Raw genomic sequence first — 17364 nt, 5'->3', positions numbered from 1 at the left:
CCACAGCATCCCTGGCCCTGGACACACAGCTGACATCCACAGCATCCCTGGCCCTGGACACACAGCTCTCCAAGGTTGACATCCACAGCCTCCAGCCTCCTATGGCCCAGCTGAGCCGCCATGAGACACCACTCACAGGCTCTTCTACTTCAGCCTTTCCTTTAAACAACACAGTCATGGATTCCACTACCAAAAAAGAAAAGAATTAATCTCCTGTGAAAGTGATGGACTCCTTCCTTCCTCCTGAAATCCAGGCCTCTCTTGTCTGCCTGGAAATAAAGGAGACGTACTAAGGGCAGCAAGAGGGAGAGGAGCAAAGGTCTGAACACTGCTGCCAGCTGCAGAGATTTAACTGACAAGACACTGGGATTTTCTTCCATGCAAGCAAAAGCTTTGGGAAGGTCACCGGAGGCAGTTTTTGGCTGTCTTTATCCACCTCCTCCCCTCCCTCTGCAAACCTCCCCCGAGCAGAATAAATGAGTATTCTGTTTGGATAAAAGAACATGAGAAGTTATCCAATGAACTAGGACATGTCACAGGCCTTAGGAAAAGCAGCTGAGAATCGGCAAAGCTCCCAAGCATAGCCAGAGACTGCTCGGTGCCATCATCCCCTCCAGCTCCATTCTCTTTTCCCACCTCATCACTAAAGTTTGAACCAGTTTAATTTTGGACAGACAGTACACGCCATATTCATAAGGACTTGACATCTTATTTTTGCTTGAGAAAAAAACCCACCAACCCTGACCAAAAATGCTGAAAATTCCAGAACTCTGACCCGCACCAACACAGGTTCTGCAGGAGGAGGTGTCCAGGTGCTGGCTGTACAAGGTGGCAGAAGGCGCTGTCCCCGCAGCCTGGCAGGTGACCCCACGCAGCTCCTGGGCCCTCGCAGCCCGCCAGGAAAGCTCTCTGCTCCCAGGACTGCTCTGCTCCACCACACCATGGGCAGCTGAAAAGGAGCACAGCTGCTCATCCACAGCAATTCCACGTAACCCAGCCAGACTCGCTGATCTGACTGAAAATGACAGAAAAGTAACTGACAGCAATACAGACTGTGGCCAATAACAGGCTCACAACTATGCTTTCCCAGATAAGTATCATGAGCTCTGCTTGCTTCTTTAGGGGCCTTTTCTGTAGCACATTACACTAAGTATGCCCTGGTACTGAAGCAAACTAATGTTAAGCTCGCTGAACTCCCTGAACTAGCCACTGCTTTCCTGTGCCAAACAAATAACCAAATGTTGCAGGACTCAATTATTTTCAGCATCACAATTAAGAAAAAAAAAAAATCCCCATAATAAAATTAAGACGTGACTCACACAGTCCCATCGTTTAGAACAGCTTTAGCTCCTTGTCTGTACTAAATGTATTGAAGTAAAGTGAAGCAGAAGTACATGAAGTTCTTATTTATGTTTTCTGTTAATTTAAAATGCAGCTTTTCTCCAGTCTTCTCTCAGTGCATGCAGATTTCTAAACACCAAAAATACATTACTAATTAAGATTACTATTATTTGTACATAGCATATGCTATCACTGAATATGAAAAATACCTCAAAACGCACTACAGATGCTATTTCGCTACTGCAAGAATCCTCTATAGAAAGGCAGTGTATCCTATAACTTTGTTTACAGTGTGACTGAATTCAGCTGTTCATTATAAAAGGATCCTGCATTACTATTGAAAAATGCAAACACCAAAAGGTGTTATCTTATTGACAATCTAAGAAAAATTAGAACAAATTCTCCCCTCTCACAGAAGATGACTCTCCCAAAACTTTTTCCAATTGTGTTTTGAAGCAGAACATCTAATATCAGTACTGCTGTTTAAGCTGAATATCTAACAAGATGAAAGGGAAAAAAACCAGTTTTTACTGGAAAAGGCTATCAGCTTTTCTACCTTAATTAAAAATATTAATAGCATCTTACTTCAGAAGCAACAGAGCACTTCACAAACAATTTCAACAGGAGAAAGTTACTGCAATCTGCCTTTCTACCGTCAGGTTACATTTATTTGCATGCAACATTGTAATGTTTAATAGAAACATTACATTACATGATATAAATGCCAACAAAAAGGTTTTGCCCCCAAAACACACTCCCCCACGCTTTAAACATGATGAACATGATTGAATTACTGTTTCTTCATACACTAAACGACATTTAGTAGATTCAAACAACCTACCTTTAGTAGGTTCCCATATTTTTATCACAATGAACAAATTATTTGGTGTAGATTTCAAAAATACAGTTAATAGTCAAGGGGAAAACATTATCATCCTCATAATCTCCCAATCTCTAAACTCCAATTTATCAAAAATTGACAACGTTGAAAAAACTGAGAAGCCAGTTCATGCAACACTAGTGCTCACAGTCCAACCACACCTTTTCCTTCAAACAGTCGAATCTGGAAGCAATGACTAATGTAAAATTAACAGGGAGCGGGAGGCTATTTAGGGGAAAAAAAAAAAAAGTACAAAGGTCTATGGGGCAAACAGAGGCAGTTCAGAAACACTCGAGATCCCTGCCCCTGAACTGTTGATGCCTTCTGAGCGTCAGCCAGGAGGAGAAATGGACCAGAGGGGACTTGAGTCATCAACTCTGGTTTTTCTGCGCTGAAACTGCCTGCGCTCAGCACCAGCATTTATTTTATTGCGGCGAGACTTCATTTCCCAGCTCTCCCAGCCCAAGCCACGGCAGCCGCACTCGGTAACCGGCACCTGCAGAGCACTTTCTGTTCTCGCACACACTGCAGCGTGCCCGAGGCTCGGCCAGCGGCGGCATGGCCACGGCCGGCCCCGGGAGCCCACGGCCGGCCCCGGGAGCCCACGGCCGGCCCCGGGAGCCCACGGCCGGCCCCGGGAGCCCACGGCCGGCCCCGCCCGTGCCGCTCCGCTCCCAGCCCCGCGCGGGCGGTCGCAGTCGGGGGGAGAAAACACGGTAGAAAGTTCCTGCAGCCCCACGAGCCCGGGGTGCTCCCGGCGCGCGGGCCGAGGATGCTCCGCGGCTCCCCGGTACTCGGCGACGGGAGCGCGGCTCGTTCTGCGGTCGTACGAAGGGTGAAAAATCCGTATTTAAATCCCGTGCAGGGAACACCACGACTGCAGCGGGGTCAGGGACCCCCGGGGCGGCAGCCGAAGCCTGGGACTCCGGGGAACACCGGGACGGACGCCGGGCCCCGCGGCCGCCCGGTGCGAGCACAGTGGGTGCGCAGGGCCCGGCGCTACCGGCTCCCCCCGCCCGCTCCGCCGACCCCGCCATCCCTCGCACCACCCGCCGTGTCCCCGCCCGGCCCCGCGGCCGGCGCCGTGCGGCGCTGCGGGCACGGCGAGGCCCGGTGGCCCTGCCCGCTGCGGCTCCGCCGGGCTCGCGGCTCCGCCGGGCTCGCGGCTCCCAGCGCAGCGCCGCGCCCGCCCCACGCACACGGCGCGGCCGCGGCCAGCGGCGGGGCCCGGCTCCGCACTCCCGCCCGGTGCCGCGCAGCGCCCGGGGCAGGGGCCGGCTGGCGGCACCTCCTCCCGCAGGGCCCCTCCGGGCGGCTCTACCGGGCTCCGGACGGCCCCACGGGCACGGAGAGTGCGCGGCGCTCCGCCCGCGGGGCCGCCCGAGACGACGGCTCTTCAGCCCCGATGCCCCGGCGGGGTCCACCACCTCTCCTCCCGCGCCGCCCGCCTCGCCGCACCCCGCAGCCCCCCCGGCTCTCCCGCGCGGCGGCCCCGGCCCGCGGCCTGCCCCATGCCCCGCACTCACCGCGCGGAGCGGCCCCGCGGCCCCGCCGGGCGCGCCCGCCCTACCCCGGGGTCTCCATGGTGGCGGCCCCGCCGCCCGCTCCGCCGGCCCCGCCCCGCCCGCGCGCCGCGTCACGCGCCGCCCGGCCCGGAGCCCGCTCCCATTGGCCAGCCACCGCGCGGGGCGGCGCCCCATTGGCTGCTGCCCCGCGTTAAACCCGCCAATGGCGGCGCGACTTGAGGTTGCCGTGGTTACCGATGCCGTGTGGGGGAGACGGCGCGGACGGGACGGACCGCGACGGGACGGGACGGGACGGGACGGGACGGACCGGACCGGACCGGACCGGACCCGACCCGACCCAACCCAACCCAACCCATCCCATCCCATCCCATCCCATCCCATGCCTGGGGCGGCTCCGCCGGCAGCGGCCTGACGGGACTCGCGCTGTGCCCGGAGGCGGCTCCGCCGGGCGAGCCCGTGGGGAGGGGAGAGGAGGCCCCTCCGGCGCCCCCCGTCGGACCCGTCGCGGTGAGTGCCCGAGCGCGGCGGGGCCGAGCGGTGTGCGGGCGGATGGAGCAACCGGTTGTAAAATGGCCGGGCCCGTGTGCCCGCGGTGGCCGGGCGTGCCCGCCCGCGGTGCCGGCCGCCTCCTGCCCCGCCGTGGGAGCCGCCGCGGGAGCGGATCGGGGAGCAGCCCGCAGCTCCGGGGCTCTGCAGAGCCGGACCGTCACCGTGCGCCACGTGCTCCGCCATGAGCCTGCCTGGGCACGGAGGGCGGACCGCCTGTGCTCCTGGGAGCCTGTGGCCCGCGGTACCTGCAGAACGCACAGCCCGCTCAGACACGACCGACTAAGTCCGGGTGTTTGGGAAAGATGGGAAAACACTTTCCGGGGTGTTTTAATATCCCGCCCTTCTAAGCTTCCAGTAGCAGCCGAACTCTCTTGATGGCGTGTGAGGAATCATAGATGTAGAAAAGAAAAGCTAGTATTCCTAAAACAGCTGTAAAACATTTCAATAACAGGATTTGGGTGTGTTAAATGCTTGATCAGCTCTTTGCATCCCATGCCTGTCCTGAACTCACCATCTCGGTGTGTCTCGGGGGTCTGACTGGGGCCGTTCCTCTCCTTCCAGCCTCCCGCCCTGCAGGTACGGTAGCGATCGACACTCTTCACTTCATTCAGTGACACTGCAAATGGCTAAGAGAAGCCAGAACCAAATGGCCACTTGAGTCAGCAGCTCTTGCTGTCTCGGGCGGTTGTTTTATTCACCCTCTTCCTCTGCTGTGCTGATGCAGATGTAGAAAGTCTGCTGTAAAGGAACATGGAAAAAGTATCCACATTGTAACTTGTGTCTGTTTTCCATCCAGCTCTGTTTTTCGGTTTACTGTTTGGTGAGGTGGACCATAGTTTTGTTTTAGGCATATGGACACATGAACTTGTGGTTTAATTTGTGCTAATGCTGCAGGTAGAACTGTGTCCTTCCTTAGCCTCGGATTAGAAGGGAGCTGCAGGTAACAAGGTAGCTGAACATGGAGAGTCACCCTTAAACCCATATATCCCTTCTCTGAATTTCCTGCTTGGAATTATAATCTTATAAAGCATGCAGGCTTTTGGTAAGATATTTAATCTCTGAGGGTTTGTTGCTATATGTATAATTATTTGTATATTGAATAACGCAGTAGGAACGCCTACATTATGATGATATCCACATGGAAAATGCTTGGCAGCTGTAATCAGGAGTCTTGAGTCCTCAGTGTTCTGAAGAATCTCATGATTTCATACCACGTGAACTACATGTGCAATGTTACCAAACCAGAGTGGTGGTCTGTCTAGGAAATGGGAAATAGCAGTGGAGGGGAATAACAGTAGAAACTTGGTAAAATGAAGAGTAACAGGTGTGAAATAAAATAAGTGGGGGAAGGGTCAAATGAGAGTGGAGAGCTGGAGTAAGGATAAAATGTGAAATAACTAGATCTAAAATAAAGGGAGGAGAAAGTGCAGGATGTGCTAGAACTGTGACCTTCGTTAGTTGCAAGGTTACTTCTACCAAAGGTGTACTGGATTAATTAAATTAGCTCCAAATCAGTCTCAACTGGTTTTCATCTGTAATTTGGGTATTATTATGCTGGCTTGGCTTTCACAGATAGCAGCTTTGGGAAATGAAGAAGCTTACTTGCCCCCTCCAGTAAATAGAACTATTCCTGGATCTCATTGTGGGGGCACAGGCCATGAGCAGGACATGGCACAATGCCATCCCCACGCCTTCTCGGTTCTGGGTGGTTCCAGCTATCAGCAGCAGGCTGTTCAGGTGCCCTGCATCCCTGCAGAGCCATGCATTGCAATGTCTGCCTGGGCTTTAGTTTCCCGTTGGGGCGAGATGGGAAAGGATAAGAAATACTGTTGGGAAGGAGAAAGTGATCTTGAGTCGGTTTGTTTTGGCATAAAGGAAGTAGAAAGAATTGAAAGTAACATTTTGAGATCCTGTCAGATTTGGAAATATGTTGAATGACTGTCAGTGAGGAAAAGCTATTTCATTCTGTCTGGTATTAGTCATACCCTCATAGCTGGTTTATTTTTTTTGGCACCCTGAGCAGCCAATACATTATCTAATTGCCTGCTATGTGTCCCAGTGCTGTAATCCTGTCCAACAGGGACCACATAGGCTATGGAAAGGCACCCCATTTTAACTTTTCAAAGCAAAAGGCTGCATGGAGGGTGATTCTTTGATTTCTTATTCCATTGGCTAATAATGGTCTTTGTCAAATATGCATTTAAATTCTTACATAATTTTTTAGAATCAGCAACAAACAAGTACAGTTTCTTTTTTATTCACCTTCTGGATGTGACTTGAAAGTAAGATGGTCTGTTTCACTCTCATTTGGAAAGCCATGATTCCACTATGTTGGCAGATCATAACAACCTAGTCTCATGTTTTCCTTTGGGACCATACTGGTTTCTCTTGAGCCTTAAATCTGACCCCTTAAAATGACTGTGCTCATCTTCCAGTGGTTTAGATGGCAGTGTTGTTAACAGGTATTTGCCAGTTGTTTTACTGCTGTTGTGTTTCTTCAGCATTTCCAGTCATTAATATGATGTTTTTCTGCTTTGTTTAATCTATTTTGAAATCAATCCATAATCGAGTCTTGCTTTTTATAGATATATTCCACAGATGTTCACAGCCCTTGCAGAACATTAACATTCCTGTCTTTTAATTTAGTGATAAATATCAGTCACAAAAACAGCGTTGCTTTGCTTCTTGGTGGTTTGGGTTTGGTTTGGCTTTGTTTTCTCTTTTTTTCTGCGTTTTGTTTTTGTGAATTTGGTTGGTTTGGTTTTGGGGGGTTATTTGGGGAGGGCTGGGGGGTGTGGTTTGGTTTCTTCTGGAAGCTATTTAATGCTACCTGCTTTAACTGTAATCTCTTCTAGATACTGAAATTATGAAGGTTTGGGAAAAAAATACCTGGAGAAAAGAGTGATACTCATGGCAGGCTAACACAACACATGAGCAGATGGGGAATTATTTAGATGTGTGGGTTTCTTCCTCTCATTAAAACCTACAATTTGATTTCAAAAGTTACTGCAAGCCATGGTGTTGATGTCACAGCAACTCAGTCAATCACAATACAATTGATTTTGGGTAATTTTGAAACTGTAATTTCATTTGGTATAGAAAGCACTAAATGTTCTGCTTTTTATTGTTTAGCTGGGGAGGTAAGGCACCTACCAGGTGCACTTCTGAGGAAAGTGGTGGGCTGACATCTTGCTTTTTCAGTGAGGGCTTTTATAGAAACGTTCTGTTTCAGACAGTGCCATTCAATATTACTGCTCTGCCATGGATAGATATTACTCCTTCCCTGTGGTAAAACAAAATATTGAGGAAAACTATTGAGGTTGTTTGCACTTTCTTTTTTTCTTGCATGGCTTTGAAGCATCAAGTAGGAGTATTTTTGATTGTAGACGGTGCACAGTGCTCAGCACGAACACCAGCCTTCATTGCAGAGCCCTGTGCTCTGGCTCGAGCCCAGCTGCCATGGGAAGGACAATGATGCCCTGTAATGATATCTCTCTCCAGCTTTCCCAGTGGCAGCAGCAGGATCCTGCAACTGTGCAGGGAGCTGCATTACAGAACTGATCCAGCTTCTCCAAATCTCCCTGGCACATATGCCCTTGTTTCTTCAGTGGGATCAGTTTTCCTGAGCACAGCGTTCCTGCCTGTGGGGGCTGAGCCAAGAACGTGCAGGCAGCCACATACAGCGGGATGGGGGCTCCTCTCTGGGCACCAGAGGGAAAGGTTCTGCCCTGGATACCTGATTCAGCAAAAAGGAGGAGGTTTGAGGAGCAGCAGCTTGCTGACCTGTAGTGTAAGCTCAGTAACCTTTTCTTGGCAAGCTCCAGGAATCCTGTCCCAAGATATTGTTTGAGCTGGTAGCGTGGTCCCAGCAGTGGAGTGAGGGTTTGTGCTTGAGGCAGCAGAAGGGATGTCCTGAAGTGAACTGTGCTGCTGAAGCCAGCTAATGGGGAATTTGGGTTTCATCACGTGTGCACACACCTGTAGGGTCAGGGTTCCTCCTGGAAACAAGTGAGCAGCTTGGCAATAGCCAAGTGGATGATTTGGAGAAAAGATTCAGGAAATGCTGAGTGGGATGTCTGGTAAAGACAAGGTCGTCAGCAGCTGGTCTGTTCTGGGGGTTTTCAGGTCCTAAACTTGTAATTGTTGTGTAAGAAACCTCAAAAAAACCCAACCAAAGCCCACAACAACTCTCCCCAAAGCCCACAAAGAATTAAAATAACACTCACCACCCCAGCTCTGGGTAATGCAGGTACTTATATCTGCTCAAGGACAGGGAAATGTCTGCTAAAATCCTTTGCAGTTTCTACCAACTGCTACAGTTGCTGAACAAAATATTGTTCATCTTCTTACTAGTTTGTATATGAGGCTGGAAAAAATGATGAGAAATTAACCAAATTGTAATCTTTCTTAAGAGCCCAGGGATACAGAATGTCAGACTGAAATCTAGAGATACTTTTGAATAAGGAGGCAACAAAGAAAATGTGTGTGCAGAAAGATCATTTGATTCACGTTTACCGACTGTACATTTCTAATGGCTGTGACTGAGAGGCCCCAGACAAGGATGAGTTGCTTTTTGTAGTAGGATATCAGACAACATTACGCAATAATTTAAGGTGAAGTTGTGCCAAATGTTTCCCTGCACATAACTCTGGGAATTTGGCCTAGCAGAACAGGCAAAAGCTGTACAAAATTATACTGATGCTCCTGACAAAATAAGCTGCAGTGGCTCCTAAATCACATGAATTATCTGTCCCTCTGGCTTGTCTCTCATAGGCTGCAGACAAACGTTCTGCTCTGTCTCCCACTACACTACTCAGAAAAAACTCATCTGGGCTGCCTTAAAGGACAGTGGCACAGAGGAGCTGGTGCCAGCACTACCTCACAAGGTCCCTCAGGGCTGTCTCTGCCCCGAGGTGTTTGCCCTGGCTGTGTCCCACCTGCAGCTCGGGCAGGTGAGATGCAGAACTGCTCTGAGGTGTAACTCCAGGTGTGCAAATGGCTGCAGCTCCAGGCAGCCACAGCTTCTCAGAGCTTAAACAGGGAACAGTATCTGGGCTTAAGGAGAAATTGGACTCACTCAGACAGAGTCATATGCTCTTGAACCACTGTTAAACTGTTCTGCCAGCAACATAAACTAAGCCAGCTGACTTCTGCCTGCAGTTCATTAGGAAATGCGTGCAGAAATTGGTCTGTCAGCAGAGCTGTGAGGAGGAGGCCTCCAGCAGTGGGGCAGGGATCCCTTCCATACAGATTTGGGTTTGTTATGTAAAAAACATCAGTAACAAAGCTAGCATAAAAATGGGATAGGACGAAATGCTTTCATTAAAAATACTACACAGAAGGCAACAGTATAGACAGAGGCATGTGCAAAAGGTGAGGACAACTTAAAATTATGTTTTTGATTCCTTAAATAAGGAACCAGACTCCTGTTTCCCTTCCTGCTTTGGCAAAATCTGAGATCTAGCTAGATAGAGAAAATAAAGCTATCATGGTTCTCAAACTGTGTATTTCCAACTGTGCATTTTGCAGCAATGGGAACAAAATCATATTGGTTTGTTTATCTGAAGAGCAGTGTAATTTAACAACTGGAATCCAGATATGTTGCACAGATTTTTGTAAGTGCAGTCTTCAGTAGGTTTTTGTTGTTTTGTTTTGTTTTTTTTTTTAAAGTGACTCAATTACTTCAGCCTCCTCTGAGCTTCTTTAACTGTCTTCCATTGAACTTCTGCTACTACTTAGTATAGACTATTTCAGTATCTGATGGTTTAGTACATGTGATGCTTCTTGCAGAACACACTGTTCTGCTGCTTTTGAGGTCTAGCTCCTTAACTAACCCTGCCTGTAAAATTGCATCCTTATTCCACTGGCCCAGTGGTGTTACATGTGGAATCTGTCCCTGAAATTCCTGTGGAACAGTGCAAATTCTGCCTCTTGAGAAGATGTGCAAAGCCCAGGTACTTTGTTGTGTTGCAGGGAATGTTGATTCTCTGCAGTTTTGTGTTACAGCATCTTTGCTTCTGTTGTGCTAAGTGAATTCTGTAGATTTAAGTGTTTTTCCTGAGGGATGCAGAGCAGCAGAGGGATGAGTTGCTCACTGCACCATTCTGAACAAGCCTTTGCATACAGCTTAGCCAACAGCAGGTATGCTTCATGGGCCAGGCAGCCACAGGTCAATTTAACTGAACATTTACTATTTCTTAAGTAATGGAGAAAAGTGTAGGGTCCTATAATGGATAACTCAGCATCACATTTTCCAATTATTCTTTCATATATTCAACCATATTGTTTTGTTTTCTAGCTTTTGTTGTACATGGAGGCAATAAATAGAAATCTAGATAAAACATTAATAAAAGGAACATATGACAAAATTCTGCAAATCTCTTGTGTTACAGAAGTGTGTAAATTATGCCTCAGAATTTTTGCCTTTAGCTCAGCAAAGCTGGACTTTGTCCAGGTCTGTCCAGCCACATGCCAGGAATTGCCCAAAGGAGTTATGGCTGTCCCATCCCTGTGAGTGTCCCTGGCCAGGGCTTGCAGCAGCCTGGGACAGTGGAAGGTGTCCCTGCCCACGGCAGGGGGTGAAGCTGGATGAGCTTTAAGATCCAACCCCAAATGCTCTATGATTAACCACTCAAAGCATCAGAGCATTTTTCCCTTTCATCCTCTTCCATTCAAACCTTGCAGTGGCCAGGTGTGCTGACTGCAGCAGGCCAGCTGTGTTTGGTCACAGAAAATGGATTGTGCACATTTTGTTTGAAACAAAACAAGGTAAAAAGCCACCTGACTCACTTGATCCAAGGTGATGTGGGTGACTTCCTTTCCTACACTTTTATGTCATCTTATCAACTTCTAAAACTTTTTTTTTTTTTTAATCTGCTTGTTTCAATGTTTTTTCTAAGTGTTCCTAAATTTTATTTCCTCTTGGATTTTCTAAGAATATTCCAAGAATGGAGGGGGAGTAGTTCCCTTGTGATGTGCAGATCCTCAGAAAGTAGATAAGCTATTCCCTGCCCCTCTAGTGTGACCAAGCAGTCCATGAAGCTGATTGTTTTAAGTGTTACTCAAATTGATCTTCCTACTTTGGATTAAGTTTTACTTAATGAGAAAGTAATGAGATTATCATAGACAAAAAGGACTATGTCTCTTTTGGGAACATACCATTTCTGAGACTTGACTTTATTTCAAAGAGAGCTGTAATTCTTTCTTTAGGGGAATGTAAATTTAAATTATAATCAAACAATGGGGTTTTTCTAGCAATTGTTTTGACACCGAATGATAGAAGTATTATACTGTGCATTTTCTTCCTGGGGAAAGGATTGACACGTTCTGGATGGGTGCCATTTTCAGATAGTTCGTTCAACTAGAAGAGAAAGGATCTGATTAAAGGATCAAGCTCATTATTTGTTTGTTGTTTGTACTCCACACCCTACAATGGGAGTGTTCTTTGCCTCTTTTCCCTAACAATAATTAGGATCAGAGGGTTCAACAACTGCATATTAATATTCTTTTTCTTTAAATGAAAACATGCAGGAGTTAAGCAATTAACATTTCCATTACACTTTAAAATCTTTTTAAAAGGCTTCCACAAAATATTTAAGACCAAGCCAGATATTCAAAAGAGAGCACTGAGAGTAAGGGACTCTGAGTTTGCAGATTTTTTCTGAATTCGTATTTTTAGGAACATCTGCTCTAAAGTATAATCCAAGTTCCTGTTGATGCTGTGTTCCAGGTTTTCAGTAAGTCTGGTCCAGCTCTGTTTTCAGTGGTGTACCCCCAGCAGCACATCAGGTGAGCCATGGAGAGGGGACTGTAACACCTGCTGTCCCAGGACTCCTCACAAACCCCAGGAGTGCCTGCTGTACATCACTGCTGATGCTATTAAACTGTGTTTTGTGAAGACTTGATTCACAGTATTGATTTTTACATTTAATAATGTGAGTGATTTAAAACATGCACAACAAATTATGTTTCTAAAGGCATGTCTGGGTTGTTAAGCACTGTGCCTCCCTGCCAAAAGTCCATCTGCCCTTTGCTTGATGAGCAGCACTTTAGCTGAGAGGAAAAAAATGGCACTGCTGACCCAGATCTGCAAAGATTTATGTATGCAAACAACATGTTGAATCAAGACAGTGGAATTAGGCTCTTTTAAAATCACTGGTTAAGCTCGCTGGGTGCACTCACTTGTGGAACTGGGGCCTGGACTGGACCTGACGCATCCCCAGGAGCAGTCTGTGGCAGGCACCAGGCTTTGCTTCCTCCACGAATGCTGACTGACACTGGGGAATTTAATTTCTATTTAAATGAAAGGAAGGAGGATCTTGCCTCAATATTGGCTATTCCCATATGTAAGGATAAACACGGGTCATATACCTCAGATACCAGCAAAGAGCATATGTTAAGAATGCACTGAAGAGTTTGGTTGAATAGGAGATGAAATCTTTTAAGAGATCATGTTTTTATTGCCTAAAAGAGTTCATTGAATAGTGAAATACTAAATTGCCAAAGGAGCAGAAAAATAGAATTGATAAACCTTGTGCTTTTTTTTTGCTGTGGCTGGCTGTAGGCAGAGCTGACTTGGTATTCTTGGGGGACAGATTTCTATGTACGGGGACCTCTGCTTGGTGGCTGCTTGATCTTCAGTATTTTCTCTTTCTAAAGAGGCATCAAGACTCCCAGCCTCTAGAGTCTTCAGTGAAGTTTGAGCAAAGCTTTGAGGCAGGGTACTGGAATTTGGGCTTAGATGGACTTTTATAGTATTGGAGATGTTTCTAGATATATCTGCATTGAAGCAGAAATAAATTTAAGTGGCAGTGCTTTTATCATTTTGATTAGTACATTTGCAAGTCACTGAAGGTAGAAATGCAGGTTTATATGAATCTTGTCCTTTTACAACACCATCTTAGCATTCACTTTCAGTGTTTTACTGAGGTCATAATGTTGAATAACAGAAAATAATGTCTGTGGAAGGCTGAGATCAAATACAAATGTATGACATCATTGTGGAAGAGAGAAACGGGTTGGCTAGAAGGAAAGGACTTGATTTGGTTCATCAAATACATAGCCCTAAATTTACAGAATATGGCCAGTAATTTTTATTTTTTTTTTTTTTTCATCAGTTCTGTTCTCAAGATGTATTATCTTGGTTTCTTTTGAAAGGAGATGAAGGTAAAGTCAATATGTGTGAAGTTCTGTTCAAATGCCGATGTTAAATCAGAAAAATGTCATTAGAAAGAAGATATTAACAATTTGCCAAATGAACAAATAAATAACCCAGAGGGGTAGCTGTGCTGCTGCTAATCTTACTAGTATTCATAGTTATTTTTCAAAAAGGACAGCATGTCTTGTGGTAGAAGCTTGTCATTTAAAGCTGGCCAGATGGACCCAGATTAGGATGATGGCTCCCAAAATGTGTAATACAGGAGAATGACGCTGATGTGGCAGCTGCTCAGGGAACAGTAATAAAAGGTTTTAATAGAGAGAAGTGGCTGTGATGGATTCAATCTTCTTAGAGCTTTTGAGTACTCCCAATTTTCCATCAATGTTATTTTTGCCTTCATTATATGTTGTAGATGAGAGTCACCACAGTGCTCCCTTCCCAAGTTTATCGGTAGAAGCAGTGGTCAGAAACCAAAGGCAGCAGGAGGAGGAAGACTGTCTATAGCAGAGGAGTGGATGCAGAATGTAAAACAGTTCCCAGGAGAGTACACTGGGAACTGTCTTCTGCTGCAGTCTCACCTTTTTATTTGACTGACATTAATAGCTCTCTGTCAGAGTAGTCCCCTTTACATTTCTACTGCTGCTCTTCCTTCCCACCTTCCTGTTGCATTGTGCCATCTTTGGAATTTGTAGGGATGAGCTAGTTCATCTAGAACAGTGAGGAAATGGCTCCACAAATAAATAGATTTTACTGCTCTACTATTTGCTATGTTGTTGCTTGCTGTGGGACCAGGCAAATGTCAAAGGTATGACTAGAGATGGAGTTTTGTGTGTATGAAGTATTGGCACAGTATGGCTGGCTTTGAGGGAGTGTTTGTGGGGAGCCTTCCCTTTCTGGTGTGACTCAGCTGTTGATTCAGTTCAGCTGAAACACCTCAGGTGGATCTATTGCTTTCATTTCTATGCAAGACCTGGGATGACACCAATGCATGCCTAATTGAAAGTAGGGGTTTGACACGTAAGATGTTTTTTTACTGCGTTGTGTAACTTACTGCATCTGAAACTTCCATTTGACCCATGATGATGTGGGTACTGGATAAATGCTGCTCTCCAAGAGCTGAGCCACTGCTGCCTCAACAGCTGACCTGCTTTCACAGAAGGGGTTAAAGCGACCTAGTCTCCAAATATAAGAAAAGATCTTTCCAGGCTTCATTTCTATAAAGTAGGAACGCCTCAAAACCTGATCTTGCATTTGGATCAGGGACTCGTGTTTTGAAAAGCACAAAGCAAAGAATAGATGAGCTATGTCACAGCATTACAAATTCATCAAGGAAATAGTATTTGGTTTTCTTGGCTGCTAAATGGTATGAGGCACATGAAATTTCTCCTAAAGTGAGAGATAAATTTGAGGAATTTCTGTCTAAATTACATTTTTAGTGAGATGTACCTCTTTTCAGAAAACAATAGATATTTTTGAAAGTGTTTTTAGATTGCATCCACAATGTTGTTATTCTCAAAACATATGTTTGTTTCTCAACAGGTATAAAAAATACATAAAAAATAAAAATGGGTGAACTGGAGCATGGAACATTGTTTTCAGATCATAGGATTAGTGGTGGAGGTATGTATGCTATCAGGTTTAATTGCTTTCTCGACTGTTTATGAAAGATTCTGCAATTAATAGCCTCATATAGGAGCTGCTATAGCACTCTGGTTATGGTTTGAGTTGGAAGGGACCTCAGAGTGAGGTCACCCAGTGCCCCCCTGCCATGGCAGGGACAGCTCCCACTGTCCCAGGCTGCTCCAGCCCCAGTGTCCAGCCTGGCCTTGGGCACTGCCAGGGATCCAGGGACAGCCACAGCTGCTCTGGGCACTTGTGCCAGGGCCTGCCCACCCTCACAGGGAACAATTCCTTCTTTCTTCTAGTTCCTGTCTGTATTTACCCTCCTTCCAGGTTGCAGCTGTTGCCCCTCATGTTGTCACAGGCAGGGTAAAGAGCCTTTCTGTTTCCAATATAAGCCCCCTTTACCTATTGAGAGGCCGCAATAAAGTTTTCCTGGAGTCTCCTCTAGCCAAACATCCCTGCCTGTCTCAGCCTGTCTTCACAGCAGAAATGTTCCAGCCCTCTGACCCTCTCCATGGTGTCTGGCCAGGGTTCTGTGCCGGGTGCTGGAGCTGGGTGTTGTTCTCCTCAGGTGCGGGGGCAGAGCAGAGGGGGCAGAACACCTCCCCTGGCACCTGCCCAGGCTGGCATTCTGAGCTCCAGGGGCAGCTTGTCCCTTCGTGCCCAGTTTTATCCCCGCAGGGTTCCCAGGCTGCTGTCCCCAGTCTGGGCCTGTCCCAGGGCACTGCCCGGCAGGGGATTTGGAGAAACCCTTCCCCAGCAAGGCACCGGCAGCGGCTGGAGACGCTGCGGCCACGCGGCAGATGGGGAGCCTGGGGGAGGATTGGGAGATGGCTCTGCAGGATTTATCTTACCTTTTACCCCTCCCTAAAACCACGGCAGGCACGGCACCTCCAGCCACGGGGCTTAGGAGGGAATGCAGAAACATAATGGGCAATTTCTCTGCTAAAGCAGAGGTTGTAAGGAGATGCCCATTCCTTATCCCTGTAAGCCTCCTGGCTTATGTAGAATGACTGAGTATCTGTGCACGAGGCCTTCACAGTGCTAGGGCAAAAGTTCAGGTAGTTCATTTACAATTGTAATTGTACCTCAATTTTATACCTTTTAGAAAAAAACTGCTCCTGCTTCTTCTTAAGCCATAGGTTGTGATAAACATTGAGGCAATTTTCCAATCAGTGTGAGACGGATGCATTTATTGAAACTTAGGTATTTCTGTATTAGAAGTTATTATAATGCCTATAAATGCAGTTTTAAATGAATTAACAACTAAATTCACATGTAAGCTATACTTTTCAAATTAACTTTTGTGAACAGACAACTGGTTACTGTTTTTTATATAATTGCTACTAGTTTGTTTGTTGCAAATTGTTATTCACCAACTGACAGTATCTGTATGAAAACTTCTGGTGTTGATAACACTGGTTCTGATTTCTATGTGTAGAGCTTTCATTTTATGCCTTGCACTTAATTTATTTCTCAAGAATTTGAAATGACCTTATGTGTTTTATATGATAACTAGACAATTTGGTGGTTCCCACGAGAAATGCCCTTTGCAACCAGAGGTACAAACCTGTTGACTACAAACATCTGTATGATATTGCTGCAGAGGCAAAAATGGCCTCTGCACAAATTCAGTTAAAGGTATGGTTTTTGTTTTATTTGTAATGCTTTTGAAATTCAGTGACCATATTTCTTGTTCCTGCCCCAAGGAACCTGAGAACAAATTGGGATCACAAATTTCTGTAACAACATTCCAGCCAGAGGGGGTCAAATACAAAAGTTTATCGTGGCTATACTGTGATTTGGATGTGCTAATGTCAATGTGTGGACTTTGTTCAGATCAGTGATGCAAAATATGTGTGGATTCTACTTCTTCAAAAGACAGGAAAGACTCATATTTTACTGCCTTGAGGAAATTCACCCAGACTTATTGTATAATCCTGGGGGCAGTGAAGAATTTGTGGGATTAAATGGGAATGCTGATCCAGAAAAAAAAGCCAAACAAAAAAAGCCCAGCTGGGGAAGGAGCGGGAACATGCTGGGGGATGTTTGTGGGTGTGTCGGGGGTGGTGGGTGTGTCAGGGTGTGGGTGTTTGGTGGGTGTGTCAGGGTGTGGGTGTGGTGGTTGGTGGGTGTGGCAGGGTGTGGGTGTTTGGTGGGTGGGTGTTTGGTGGGTGTGGCAGGGTGTGGTGTTTGGTGGGTGTTTGGTGGGTGTGGTGTTTGGTGGGTGTGGTGTTTGGTGGGTGTGGTGTTTGGTGGGTGTGGGTGTTTGGTGGGTGGGTGTTTGG

General features: G+C 46.6%; 2 protein-coding genes across 6 annotated transcripts in view; one reads left to right on the top strand and one right to left on the bottom strand.

Annotated features, from left to right (window-relative positions):
* The window catches only part of PKP4 (plakophilin 4), a 64089-nt gene extending 60319 nt beyond the window's left edge, over window positions 1-3770 (bottom strand). The window contains exon 1 of one of the 2 annotated variants that reach the window (XM_015634155.3): window positions 3748-3770. The gene's annotated coding sequence lies outside the window, so the exon portion shown is untranslated. The remainder of the gene's footprint in view (window positions 1-3747) is intronic. The other variant, XM_015634156.3, reaches the window with a different exon arrangement.
* A 282-nt stretch (window positions 3771-4052) lies between these two features.
* Window positions 4053-17364, top strand: part of CCDC148 (coiled-coil domain containing 148) — a 44455-nt gene continuing 31143 nt past the window's right edge. For all 4 annotated transcript variants that reach the window (XM_033515968.1, XM_033515970.1, XM_015634899.2 and 1 more), the window contains exons 1-3: window positions 4053-4254; window positions 14993-15073; window positions 16596-16717. In XM_033515968.1, coding sequence (XP_033371859.1) covers window positions 15019-15073; window positions 16596-16717 — 177 coding nt within the window. In that variant the 5' untranslated portion in view covers window positions 4053-4254; window positions 14993-15018. The remainder of the gene's footprint in view (window positions 4255-14992; window positions 15074-16595; window positions 16718-17364) is intronic.

The sequence above is a fragment of the Parus major genome, chromosome 7 (assembly GCF_001522545.3).
Source record: "Parus major isolate Abel chromosome 7, Parus_major1.1, whole genome shotgun sequence".
Taxonomy (NCBI): domain Eukaryota; kingdom Metazoa; phylum Chordata; class Aves; order Passeriformes; family Paridae; genus Parus; species Parus major.
The sequence above is the reverse complement of the archived record's forward strand: the minus strand, read 5'-3'. Positions and strand labels throughout refer to the sequence as shown.